General features: G+C 42.3%; 1 protein-coding gene across 6 annotated transcripts in view; it reads left to right on the top strand.

The window, feature by feature from the left end:
• ELMOD1 (ELMO domain containing 1) overlaps positions 1 to 9,802 on the top strand; it is a 50,674-nt gene extending 40,872 nt beyond the window's left edge. For 2 of the 6 annotated variants that reach the window (XM_075490992.1, XM_075490993.1), the window contains exons 10-12: positions 534 to 584; positions 2,093 to 2,226; positions 7,854 to 9,800. In XM_075490992.1, the coding sequence (XP_075347107.1) occupies positions 534 to 584; positions 2,093 to 2,226; positions 7,854 to 8,026 (358 nt within the window). In that variant the 3' untranslated portion in view covers positions 8,027 to 9,800. Of the gene's footprint in view, positions 1 to 533; positions 585 to 2,092; positions 2,227 to 3,202; positions 3,447 to 7,853 lie in introns of those variants that run through there. The other 4 variants (XM_075490994.1, XM_075490995.1, XM_075490997.1 and 1 more) reach the window with 4 other exon arrangements.
• Positions 9,803 to 12,362: the final 2,560 nt, after the last annotated feature.

Raw genomic sequence — 12,362 nt, 5'->3', positions numbered from 1 at the left:
GCCAAATAATAGGAAATACTGTTCCTTATTTTTGGCTGTTGAGTGGTTTCTAATTTGGCTGGACATAAAAACTTTATCACAGGAGTATTTTTGATGTTTGCTGCCTCAGGTGAATCATGCCTCCAGGCATGAGTGTCATGTATATCTTTGAAAACACAAAAGGCTAAAACCATCTTTGATTAGTTAAAAGAAATGTCCTATTTTCAACTTTTTGTATAGCGCAGACTTAAGTGAAGTGGATCATCTCTGTGGTCAATATAGAAAATAACTGGCTTTTACTGAGAACGTTGACGTAGGTGCATACTTTGTAATGATGAGACAAGTTTATCAGCAATGCTATAAAGCCAGTTAGCCATTTCAAGTCTTTTTATACCAGTCCATCCAGTCAGAAGCAGAGTTACATGTGATTAGCCATGGAGGTGAAATACCATGTTCAGTCAATGTTATAATATCAAAGAAATTGAAAGAAAATATTTGTGAGTTAGTAATGTATGGCAATATCTGGATTTAAATTTTTTTTTTTTCCCTCTCAGCCAATTCAGCAAAGCCGAATGGGAGAAGAAAAAGTTTGATAAGGCAATCGGGTAAGTTTAAAAATCTTCTTAAAGCTGCCATAAACACAACAGTTAGCAATGATGCTGTATATTTGAGGGGAAAAACGTGTTTCCTGGTTACTTTTTAAAGGAAATTTCAGTGTACATACTAACGTGTATTGTCTTAACCACACCTTGATTTTGATCAAAGATTACAGGAAAAACAGTTTGAAGTAAGAATTAGGAAAAATAACCCGAAAATGTTGTAGCAAGGAGAAGCTTTCTCTGTATGCTATGAATAGTGCAGTGATGACTATCCGTTTAATTCTTCTTAACACACAATGTGATCAAGTCTCACTTCTTGCTGTCAGAGCCGGGTTCTGATCTGCTTTCAGGAAAGTATAATAGGGAAGAAATAGTGGTGAGGTTTTTTTCTTCTTAGGCAGTGGGTTTGGTATAGCTGCATTATTCATGAGTATGGAACTGGATGTTCCTTCTGAGTGTATCTGAAAATACGTAATACAACATTTAAATGCCCATATTAAATTTTTCTGTGAAACTTTCCATTAGGCCTCACATTGCAGTTAACTTCTGGACTTTTAGTTGTTTGTTTTTCTTCCTGAAATATATCAAAGGTTAATGAAAAGGAAAGTATTTTGATTTGCTTGATAGAGATAACTGAAAAAATACCCAGGACAGTCTACAGAAGACAGCTGTATTTAGAGGAGGAAAAAAAAATATCACTGAATAACTAAACAAGTTTGCTTTTATCACTAAATGTCAGTGTGGGACACTGTATGTTTTCCTGGGAAATAGTCACTGCCAGAAATGTCAAGTTCTTTATGCAACAGGCTCACAAATTAAGAAATAACTTCCAATTTCTGAGTTCTGTTGTGCCTAAATATACTTTCCTTGTTGATATCTCTTAGCAGGACAGGGGTTTGCTTCATCAGTCTGATTTTCTTATTTCTGTTTCCAGCGTGCTCTTAGGTTTTTGCCTGTTTTCTGGCCTGTGTATCTAGTTCTCTGCTAGGAATAAATTGAAGGTGACTCAGCTGGATTCTTTTCACAGGCTTTTTAGCCATATGAATGTCTTTATAGGACTGATTGTTGAAACCTGATGTTCCTAACTGTGGGTAATGAATTCCAGTGGGGCAGATGGGTTAAAATAGCAAATGATGGGTCACCCTGCAGACACAGCCACCATGTGGAGTGCTTGCCCTGTGTCAGAGGCGAGCACATGGATGCCTGGGCTTGTTCTTATTCTGTAACAATGAATTTGTGCTGCTCCACTGAAAATGCTGGCACAGTGATGAAACTCCCATTTTCACTGTGACCATATGTTTCACAAGGGAGACACTGTCATTAGAGTGTACAAAGCAGGCAGGATAAATGTCTGTCTTGTTTTCCACCCCCCCACACCTTGGAAGCTCATGGAGGAGAGAATTAATATACCTCAGTAGCACACAAAATCTGCAGTGTCAGTGTCATCAGCGTTTCTTATAGTGTGCTGAAAGAAGACAAACTCTCCACAAATTTGCTGCTTCTTTTTCTTACAGCTATTCTTTTGCTATCGTGGGCATTAACATAACAGACCTCGCATACAACCTGCTTGTGAGTGGAGCTCTGAAGACCCATTTCTACAATGTTGCTCCGGAAGCACCAACACTAACTCACTTTCAGCAGACGTTCTGTAAGTGGCGGGAGGGTGGGAAATACATAATTTGTACTCCTGCTAACACTTTTGCACTACCCATATTTTAAAAAAATCTGCTGACACAGCACTATCATGCTAGTCTTGCTCTCCTCTCTTTTAGGATGCTTGGATTTAGTTCTTAGTTGTGATGGATGCCACTACCAAACCAAGGGGTAAAACAAACAAACAAAAAAAAACAAACAAAAAAACTCAAACAAAAAACCCACCAAGTGCCTGAACAAGTGGACTTCCTATCTTCTTAAACTGATTTTAATAATAAGAAGAAACTAAAGGTACTTTAAAGAGCTTCTGGAGATTGCTTCTCCATAAATTCAACTGAAAAAACTATTTGCATCTACATTCACGTGTTACCCTCCACCCTTCGGTAGAGTTGTCCCCCCTCAAAATAATGCTTTCCCAGCCCTTTCACCTGTACTCAAGCATTCCTTCTACAGCACAGACCTGCTGTGCCTCCTTGCACAGGGGGAGCAACACTTCTAATATTTTTTCAATGTATAGGCAAGAAACTGATAACAAGAAGTCAAGATGCACTGTGTTCCACATTTATGACAACTGCAAAGGTTTTGTTCCGTTGGGTTTTGTTCCGTTGTTGTTTTGGGTTTTTTTTAAGTTTGGCTATTTAGGTAACAGATTTTTTGTTTTGCAGCTATAATATTTTCTTAATGGCAAATATTAGTATCCTGTGCATCTCTTTCATTAAATAGTATAGGCTCTTCAGAACAAGTATGCTATTTAATAAGCATCATTCACCCAAAATCTTATGTGGGCAGATATCACACTGTAGCAGGGCTCTCCCTTTTGCAATGGTTTCTGGGTTGCTGCCCTAGATAGGCTGGCTGGTAGGAACTCTGGGCAGTTTAGCTGCTAGGCTTTTGTCTTTGGTGGTGGTTGGCTTGATAAATAAAAAAAGACAGATAAGTATCTACCTAAATATCCATTTATGCATCTTCAGGTCATCTTTTCATTGGAAGTGTTACTCTCTCTTTTCACCACATTCCTGATGTGCCCATGGCCTTGTGAACGGATATGTCTAGTATGATTGGTTTGGCTCCCATATCTCACAATTGCTAGCCCTTGTTCTTGTGGGGGACTTCAACCTACCGGATGTCTGCTGGAAATACAATACAGCAGAGAGGAAACAGTCCAGGACGTTCCTGGAGTGTGTGGCAGATAACTTCCTGACACAGCTGGTGAGTGAGCCAACCAGGGAAGGCGCCCCACTGGACCTGTTGTTTGTGAACAGAGAAGGACTTGTGGGTGATGTGATGGTTAGAGGCTGTCTTGGGCATAGCGATCACAAAATGACAGAATTTTTGATTCTCAGAGAAATAAGGAAGGGGGGTCAGCAGAACTGCCACCTTGGACTTCCAGAGGGCAGACTTTGGCCTGTTTAGGAGCCTGGTCGACAGAGTCCCTTGGGAAGCAGTCCTGAAGGGCAAAGGAGTTCAAGAAGGCTGGACACCCTTCAAGAAGCAAACCTTAAAAGCACAGGAGCAGGCTGTCCCCATGTGCCAAAAGATGAGCCAGCGGGGAAGAAGACTGGCCTTGGCTGAACAGAGAGCTTTGGCTGGAACTCAGGGGGGAAAAAAGGAGAGTTTATGACCTTTGGAAGAAGGGGCAGGCAACTCAGGAGGACTACAAGGATGTCATGAGTTATGCAGGGAGAAAATGAGAAGGGCCAAAGCCCAGCTAGAACTTAATCTGGCTACTGCTGTAAAAGACAATAAAAAAATGTGTCTATAAATACATTAGCAACAAACGGAGGGCTAAGAAGAATCTCCATCCTCTATTGGATGCAGGGGGAGACATAGTGACAAAGGATGAGGAAAAGGCTGAGGTACTTAATGCCTTCTTTGCTTCAGTCTTTAACAGTAAGACCACTTGTTCTCTGGGTACCCAGCCCCCTGAGCTGGAAGATGGGGACAGTGAGCAGAATGAAGCCCCCAGAATCCAAGGGGAAATGGTTAGCGACCTGCTACACCACTTGGACACACACAAGTGTATGGGGCTGGATGGGATCCACCCAAGGGTACTGAGGGAGCTGGTGGAAGTGCTCACCAAGCCACTTTCAATCATCTGTCAGCAGTCCTGGCTGACCAGGGAAGTCCCCATTAACTGGAGATTAGCAAATGTGATGCCATCTACAAGAAGGGCCGGAAGGAGGATCCGGGAACTACAGGCCTGTCAGTCTGACCTTGGTGCTAGGGAAGGTTATGGAGCAGATCATCTCAAGTGCCATCACGTGGCACGTACAGGACAACGAGGTGATCAGGCCCAGTCAGCATGGGTTTATGAAAGGCAGGGTCCTGCTTGACTAACCTGATCTCCTTCTATGACCAGGTGACCCACTTAGTGGATGAGGGAAAGGCTGTGGATGTTGTCTACCTAGATTTAGTAAAGCCTTTGACACAGTTTCCCACAGCATTCTCATGGAGAAACTGGCTGCTCATGGCTTGGATGGGCATACGCTTCGCTGGGTAAAAAACTGGCTGGATGGCCGGGCCCAAAGAGTTGTGGGGAATGGAGTTAAATCCAGTTGGCGGCTGGTCACAAGTGGTGTCCCCCAGGGCTCTCCATTGGGGTCAGCCCTGTTTAATATCTTTATCAATGATCTGGATGAAGGGATCGAGTGCACCCTCAGTAAGTTTGCAGATGACACCAAGTTGGGCAGGAGTGTTGATCTGCTTGAGGGTAGGAAGGCTCTGCAGAGGGACCTGGACAGGCTGGATCGATGGGCCAAGGTCAACTGTATGGGGTTCAACAAGGCCAAGTGCTGGGTCCTGCACTTGGGTCACAACAACCCCATGGAATGCTACAGGCTTGGGGAAGAGTGGCTGGAAAGCTGCCCAGCAGAGAAGGACCTGGGGGTGTTGGTTGACAGCCGCCTGAATATGATCCAGCAGTGTGCCCAGGTGGCCAAGAAGGCCAATGGCATCCTGGCTTGTGTCAGAAATAGTGTGGCCAGCAGGACGAGGGAAGTGATTGTCCCCCTGTACTCGGCACTGGTGAGGCTGCACCTCGAATCCTGTGTTCAGTTTTGGGCCCCTCACCACAAGAGAGACCTTGAGGTGCTGGAGCGTGTCCAGAGAAGGGCAACGAAGCTGGTGAAGGGTCTAGAGCACAAGTCTTGTGAGGAGTGGCTGAGGCAACTGGGGTTGTTTGGTCTGGAGAAAAGGAGGCTGAGGGGAGACCTTCTTGCTCTCTACAGCTACCTGAAGGGAGGTTGTAGAGAGGTGGGGGTCGGTCTCTTCTCCCAGGTAACAAGTGATAGGACGAGAGGAAATGGCCTTGAGTTGTGCCAGGGGAGGTTTAGATTGGATATTAGGAAAAATTTCTTCCCCGAAAGGGTTGTCAAGCATTGGAAGAGGCTGCCCAGGGAAGTGGTTGAATCACCATCCCTGGAGGTATTTAGAACACATGTAGATGTGGTGCTTAGGGACATGGTTTAGTGGTGGACTTGGCAGTGCTAGGTTCATGGTTGCACTTGATGATCTTAAAGGTCTTTTCCGACTTAAACGATTCTATGATTCTATATCATATTCTTGGTTCTGGTTTCTTGCCAAGTCTAAGATCCCCCACCATTGAATTTGGAGGTGGAAGAAACATGTTTTGGTACCTTTACAGTGTCTTGTTGCCACTGCCAAAGTCTTGGCTGCAGGAAGGACTGTTCTGCTGGCTAAGCCTGGGACTGTGCTCCAGGACCATTGTGTCTGCTGACTAGCATGGCCAGTCCATCATGACGATGCTGGAGGGAGAGCTGTTTTTGACAGCTCTTCCCTCTACAGCCCATGCCTGTATGAGTTATGAAGTGGGATAAAACTTGTGCGGATCTCTGCTGTAGTAATGGGCCAGTAAAGGTGGTGGATGTTCTGCCTGCTATCTTAGGAAAAACTCAAGGTTATCCTAGGAAAAACTTGAGGTTATCAAATGGACTTTATTGTAGGGAAAGCATCAACAGACAAACTTCCCTGAAGCAAGGACGATTCATCCAGAGATTATCTGTTTGAGTCTAACAAGTCCCTGCTCTTATGCTCTTGGAGTTTCTCTTCTCTCCCTACCGCAGTCATCCTTGGTTTCCCTCAAATTTCCTTCAAACCCAGGCACCATTAGGCTGCATTAAATACCTACAGGCCGCCTGACTGAACTGGAAAGTCAAAATTACATTGCCCAGCCAGCAGCCTCGCTGGTAGAGGAACACAATGGTTGCACTGCATGGACCTCCTAAATGCTGATCCACCACGTCACCTCATCTGCACCCTTCTGCTCCCTCAGGCCATGGGGACACACATGAAGCTAAGAATTGCATTTGGCCCACTGCTCTTGGGTTCTGTTGCCTTCTCTGACTGTACAAGCAATGCTTGAAACTGCATTGCTCAATGGCACGCTCAACACAGTCACTGCTGAAGTACAGAAGGTACATCTTGGAAATCTCCTAGATTTTGGGGGGTGAAGATCTAATAATGTTTTACATTTTATGTAGTGATTTTTTTTTTAAAGGGGTTTTATTGAGCTTTTCTTTGAAAGTAACATCTCTTGGAATGAAAAAGCCTGTGGCTGTTGGAATGTATGGAAGAGATTGAAGATGTACTTAAAGTACCTTTTGAATGAAGTTTCTCAAATTGATGATGGGGGGGAAAAATATGACTGTGCAAGTATACCTTGAAAGTTAAGTTAGAAGTATGTGTGTTGTAATTGTCATACAATAGAAATAAATGTATACAAGCAATTAAGCCTTTTTTACAACAAATGCCCTCACTTTCTGGAATACAGAAAACTTACTTGCACATTTTGCTGTGTTGGGATGAAAGATTATACTTTTTCAGTGGTTCATCTGCTGTGGAAGTTGAGATCAAGAGATTGGGTCTAGTTCATTGAAGTCCTAGTGCAGGATGTACCATTTTTCCTGTCAGTGAAACTCTTTGAGTCTAAGGACGGCACAGAACTGCGAGGGTAAAGGTGCTAATAGGAGCCTGTATATTAAACCTACTTGGGAATTAAGTTTCTTCCTATAACAGGGAAGTCTTACCAAACCTGGTGGTTCTGTATATCACCTTATTATTCATGTTTTCAGCATCACAGGCATAAGTGTTGAACAACACTTCCAGCAAGGTCATGCACACACAAGGTAAAATTGTGCATGAGGAGGAAGTGTTAATACAGAAAGACGTGATGGTAACTGTTATGTTGCCTACAAGTACGCTCTTTTTTTAGTGGAGAGTAAGCAATGTTCCCATGAGGAAATAATCTGTGAGGCAGAACTTGAATATAAACGAAAGGCTGGTGGAGCAACATCAGCAGCATCTTCCCTGGCTTTTATACTCATTAGTTTAATGTTATAGTTCATGTATCCATATGCCAAGACAACTAGTGATTTCTTGTATTTATTGTGAGAAGTTTTGCCAATGTATAATATTCATCAAATTTGGGGTTTGTCCAAAATGAGTTTAGTCTTGCCCCTGCATAGTGTTGTGAGGTGTCAGACCTCAGTGACCAGGATTCTCTGTAAATCATAATTGTTAATTGCAGGTTTCTTTCTAACTTTGTATGTGATCTTTACATACTGTATTTATCCCTTCTACTTCTCCTTTTTTATTATTTTGTAGGCTACTTAATGCATGAATTCCACAAATTCTGGATTGAAGAGGATCCACTGGACATAATGGAGTTCAATCGTGTCAGAGAGAAATTTCACAAGCGAATCTTGAAACAGCTCCAGAACCCAGAGATGGCTCTGTGCCCTCATTTTGCTGCATCAGAAAGTTTAATCAATATGTAGTTACTCACTCGATTTTATTTGGAAACACTGTCTCACTCTTGTGTTAGATCACGGCTTATACCTTCACTAGCATACTGAATGACCATGGCGATTGTATGCATGTTTTTGGTGCAGTATTCATCTACTTTTGTCACATACTAGATCCCCTTATGCTTCTCTTGTTGGGGATTTCTCATTTTAAATGGGTGCTCATATTGCGGCATTATGCAGTGTTACATTCTGAATTGATGTCCGGGTATCAGAGTTTTTCTATTTTTTTAGACTTTCCTCATAATTCAGCATTGACAATTGAATTGTATTTCTCTAGCTGTGTTTTTGTATATGTGGAATAAGTAGCTGGATCTTGTATTGTGAAAGCTTTTTAACTTCTTGGTATGTTTTAAGATAACTGCTGGCATTTCAAGCAAAATATATGTTTGGACCTCGTCTAGAAGATAATGTGCATAATTTAATCTGATGCAGGCAAATGCATTAAAGTCCCATTTTCTTCATGCAGCCATATATGCTTAATGCAGAATTAATGAGGCTTATGAGATACAAGTTTCAGTGAGAAGAGTTTATGCAGAATTACAATCAGACTCCACAGCTGCATGAATACCAAATGGTCTGGTGATGCTAATACATTCACAGTGAACTGCAAACACACTCACGACTACTGGATACTGGCAGGGGCCAACAATTATATCAACAGGCTGTTGTCACCAACGCCACCATGCTGAAGCATGGTCTAAATTCCTGCACAATCCTTTGAATCTACAGGGGTTAGTATTTTGTGTTGCATGTTGGAAGGCAACATGATTTGGTCACATTATACTTGGTGAATTCAGGGGAGCAAAAAATTATTTTTTTTTTTAAACTACTGAAAATGTTGCTTTGGTTGTCAATTCAGTTCCTAAGAACTGGAGAAATAATTGATTAGAAGGTTTAGAGCAAAACCACTTGAGTTTCCCAGACTACTTATAAAAAAAAAAATTAAAAATGGCAAACTGCCTTTTTTCTAAAAACATAAATGAGTAAAAGTGTCTGACACTAAGATTGTGTAGTATATTGAACAGCATCTACCATGGCATTTCATACCCATGGTATTTTTTACCTTCTAAGCAATCAATTTTAGTATTATATGTGTAAATCACTTGCATATGGAGATTAAATTGAGTAGTGTCCAACTACTTGTGAATTATATGAATAAATTATATGTCATTCTAAACTGAAGCACTGTGGGTTTTATTTTTGAGATATGCAGTAATACAGATGAAAGCTATTTTACTTTAATGGATCAGGTAAAAAGGGATGTAACTGCTTTGTGGTATTTCCCTCATCTGAAGAGTGATCTGAACTTCCTCAGATCAGGTTCTTTATACCATTTCTAGTTACAGCTTGGGCCATCACTTTATTGCTTTATTTTTTACTTATAGGAGTGGTTAAAGTTCCTCCTTCTTGGATTTAAGCCCTCTCATTTCTTTGCTAAAATGTAAGATGGGGATCAGGACTTCTCTGCAGGGCTGGAAACTTGCACTCATTGCGGAGTTAATCAGCAAGACTCTATGGGTGTTGTGATAATTAGTCTTCTCCAATGAATTTGGAAATATGGAACTGGAAATATTCACTATTGCGTATTTTGCATGAAAATACAAGGAATAAAAACTGCATGTTTAACTTATTACCATTGATTTTGGAAAGTGGTTATTTATAATCATCAGATATCGAGGACTTCTTTGCATCACTCTTGCAGATTCTAAAATAAGTTTCTAGCAACAGTTTTCATTGTTTCAAATCTTAGACTCTCGCTTTCTTTCCCTGCCCCACTTTGACTTAAATTCCTTCTGCAATTTGTTAGGCTACATGGGTTTATTTTTAATATCTACACTGGAGTTCATGGAGTTGGGTGGGAGGGAGGCACGAAGGTCCCTGCTACCTTCTTACTGGTGTGATTCTCACAGTTGTTATGCCTCGTCTCAAGATGTCAACTTCAAATAAAATCTGAAAATGTCATCTGGCTCCATGTCAGATTGTGTCACTGTAATCTAGCTGCTTTGGGTGATTGTTTTTCCTGTCTTGCAGGGAGATGGATTTAATGAAGCTAAGTGTGAAATTCCTCCTCCTGTGAAGCCCCTGCATACTGGTGCCTACAGATCTTATTGTCCTTCCCACTCGTGCTTCAGCTTTGGCCTGTGACATCCTTGCTCTCAAAATCCTTGTCAGACCTGGGGCAGAGGTGACTCCAAACTGGCCGTGCGCTGCTGAGGGAGGATGTCTGTCTGGCACTGCCTTCCCTCCTCCCCAGGAATGGCCTCTTACCATGATGTGAACGTAAACTTTTAAATAAAAAATTAGAATTTACACTATCACTGATACATCTCCGAACTGACCTGTGAGGAACTGGAAGATGCTTTCCCTAGGGAGGAGAAAAAGAAAGAAACAGAAAAAAAAAAAGTATAAAAGTTATTTCAAGAAAGTAGAATCAATATTTATACTCACCGCAGGGTGCAGACTTTGGTTTAATTAACAGTAGAGAAGATTTAGGTTGGATCCTTTGAAAAACTTTCCACAGCCTCACGGTTGCTGCACTTCACCTGACATCTCCTCTCCCAGAGGCTCCTGTGAAGCCGACCGGACGCCTGCTGCTGGGACAACGTCGTCCCTGGCCCTGCGTGGCACGGGCAGCTCGTGCAGCAAGTGCTGCCTGCCCAGCCTGTAAAGCTCTTTGGCACCTTTCTTTGTTAACAGGTATTTTTCTCAGGCAAATAATTTATATTGGCAGCATCATGCAACCCAGGTGTTTTAAAAAGGCACAGCCATGTTGTAAGTCTAAGCTGTTAATTTACTTTATAAAATACAAGACAGCATACTAATGCTATACAGAATATGTCTTGCCTTGGGTGGGCAGATGAAAATATAATTGATGAAAACATGATATTGGCAGGTTGTGTGTGATTTAAAATGCAGAGATGTTTACCTTGATCTGCTTAAAGACAGAAAAAAGGGCCATGTAGTGGTGTGGTTCTTTAATTCTGTATGTGAAATTATACAAGGGTGGCCTGTATTTCTCTGTATTACAGATTCAGCCACTTCCCACAGCACAGCACTTCCTTATCCTGGCTAATGTGAATTTAAATTGTTGCCAGGGCTCTTTTGACAACGTAGGTGGGCACTGATTTGTCTCCAGTAACCTCAGTGCTCCACCAGCACCTGTGGAGCTGGGGCTGTGAGCGCCGGCAGGATCTGTGCCTGGGGTTTTGATTACAGCTGGGAGCAGAGCAAGTGCTGCTCTGGCTTCCTGTCACTTTTTGGCCTGTAGCTTTTTTCTTCCTTTGGGGAAGGGAGAGTTATTTTTGCTGAGGTTCTTACTGGCTCTTTTGGAAGGTACTTTTTCAAATATTGGTGGTATTTCTATATTTTTAGAAGCAAAGTCCTGTCTATGCAGTTTGTCCTGAAGAATTGTATCTCCTGGCTGTTTCCTGGAGCAGTGCTGAAGCCAGACTGGAAAATTTCCTGTTGTGCAGAGGGTAAAGGGGATTAATCCATTGTCCTCATTAATGGAAGAGCAATCTTTAAGAGCACCTGTACCTGCTGTGTGGTCTGTGCTGTGTGCCCTGTGGGGCACAGCTGGGTGGTGATGGCTTAGTGGTGCTGGCTGAAGCACTTTGCTGCAAGCGGAGAATTTTCAGCATGTTCCCAGTTGAAATAAGTGCTGTTTGGTGCAGCAGGACGTATGTGAACAGAGTGCTGATGCTCGGGTTAATGAACCCAGATCTGCCACTACTGACCCAAAGAACCAGTGGTAGCATTATGCAGGCATTGGTTTCCTTTATGCAGTTGGTATTATCATTTCCTTCTTAATCCTGCCTTTCATGGGCTGTGGTTAGCTTTTAATGTTTCATTTGCTGACCTGTCCATATTTGTCATAATGTGACCTGAGGTTTCTGACCCTTCCACGGGGGCAACCAGTATTGCAGGGTTGTCCACTAGCAGGGACCTCAATCCACAGCTCTGCCGCTTGGATGGATCTGACTGAGGTAGGAATCAGTTACAGCCTGAAACAGTAACTGTGTGCAATTCTATAAATGTTAAGTTCATGTGTTTGGCAAATACTGTTGGGAAATAGGGGAACTCTGTATATACTTCCCTTGGTCCCCCAGTTGGCTCTTGACAAGCTTGATATCATCAACATGTGACTCTCATAATCTCTGATTTTCAGAGAACTGTTCTACTTTGAATCTTGCGAACCACCCTGATTTTCACCTCTCACTCCTCACTTGGAATTTGATCCAATGTGAGCTTGAATTTTGCACTAATTAATCCTCCAGGCTACAGTGAGAAAAACAGTATGGCTCTC

This window comes from Mycteria americana, chromosome 1 (genome assembly GCF_035582795.1).
Source record: "Mycteria americana isolate JAX WOST 10 ecotype Jacksonville Zoo and Gardens chromosome 1, USCA_MyAme_1.0, whole genome shotgun sequence".
Lineage (NCBI taxonomy): Eukaryota > Metazoa > Chordata > Aves > Ciconiiformes > Ciconiidae > Mycteria > Mycteria americana.
This window is presented reverse-complemented; position numbering and strand designations above follow the sequence as displayed.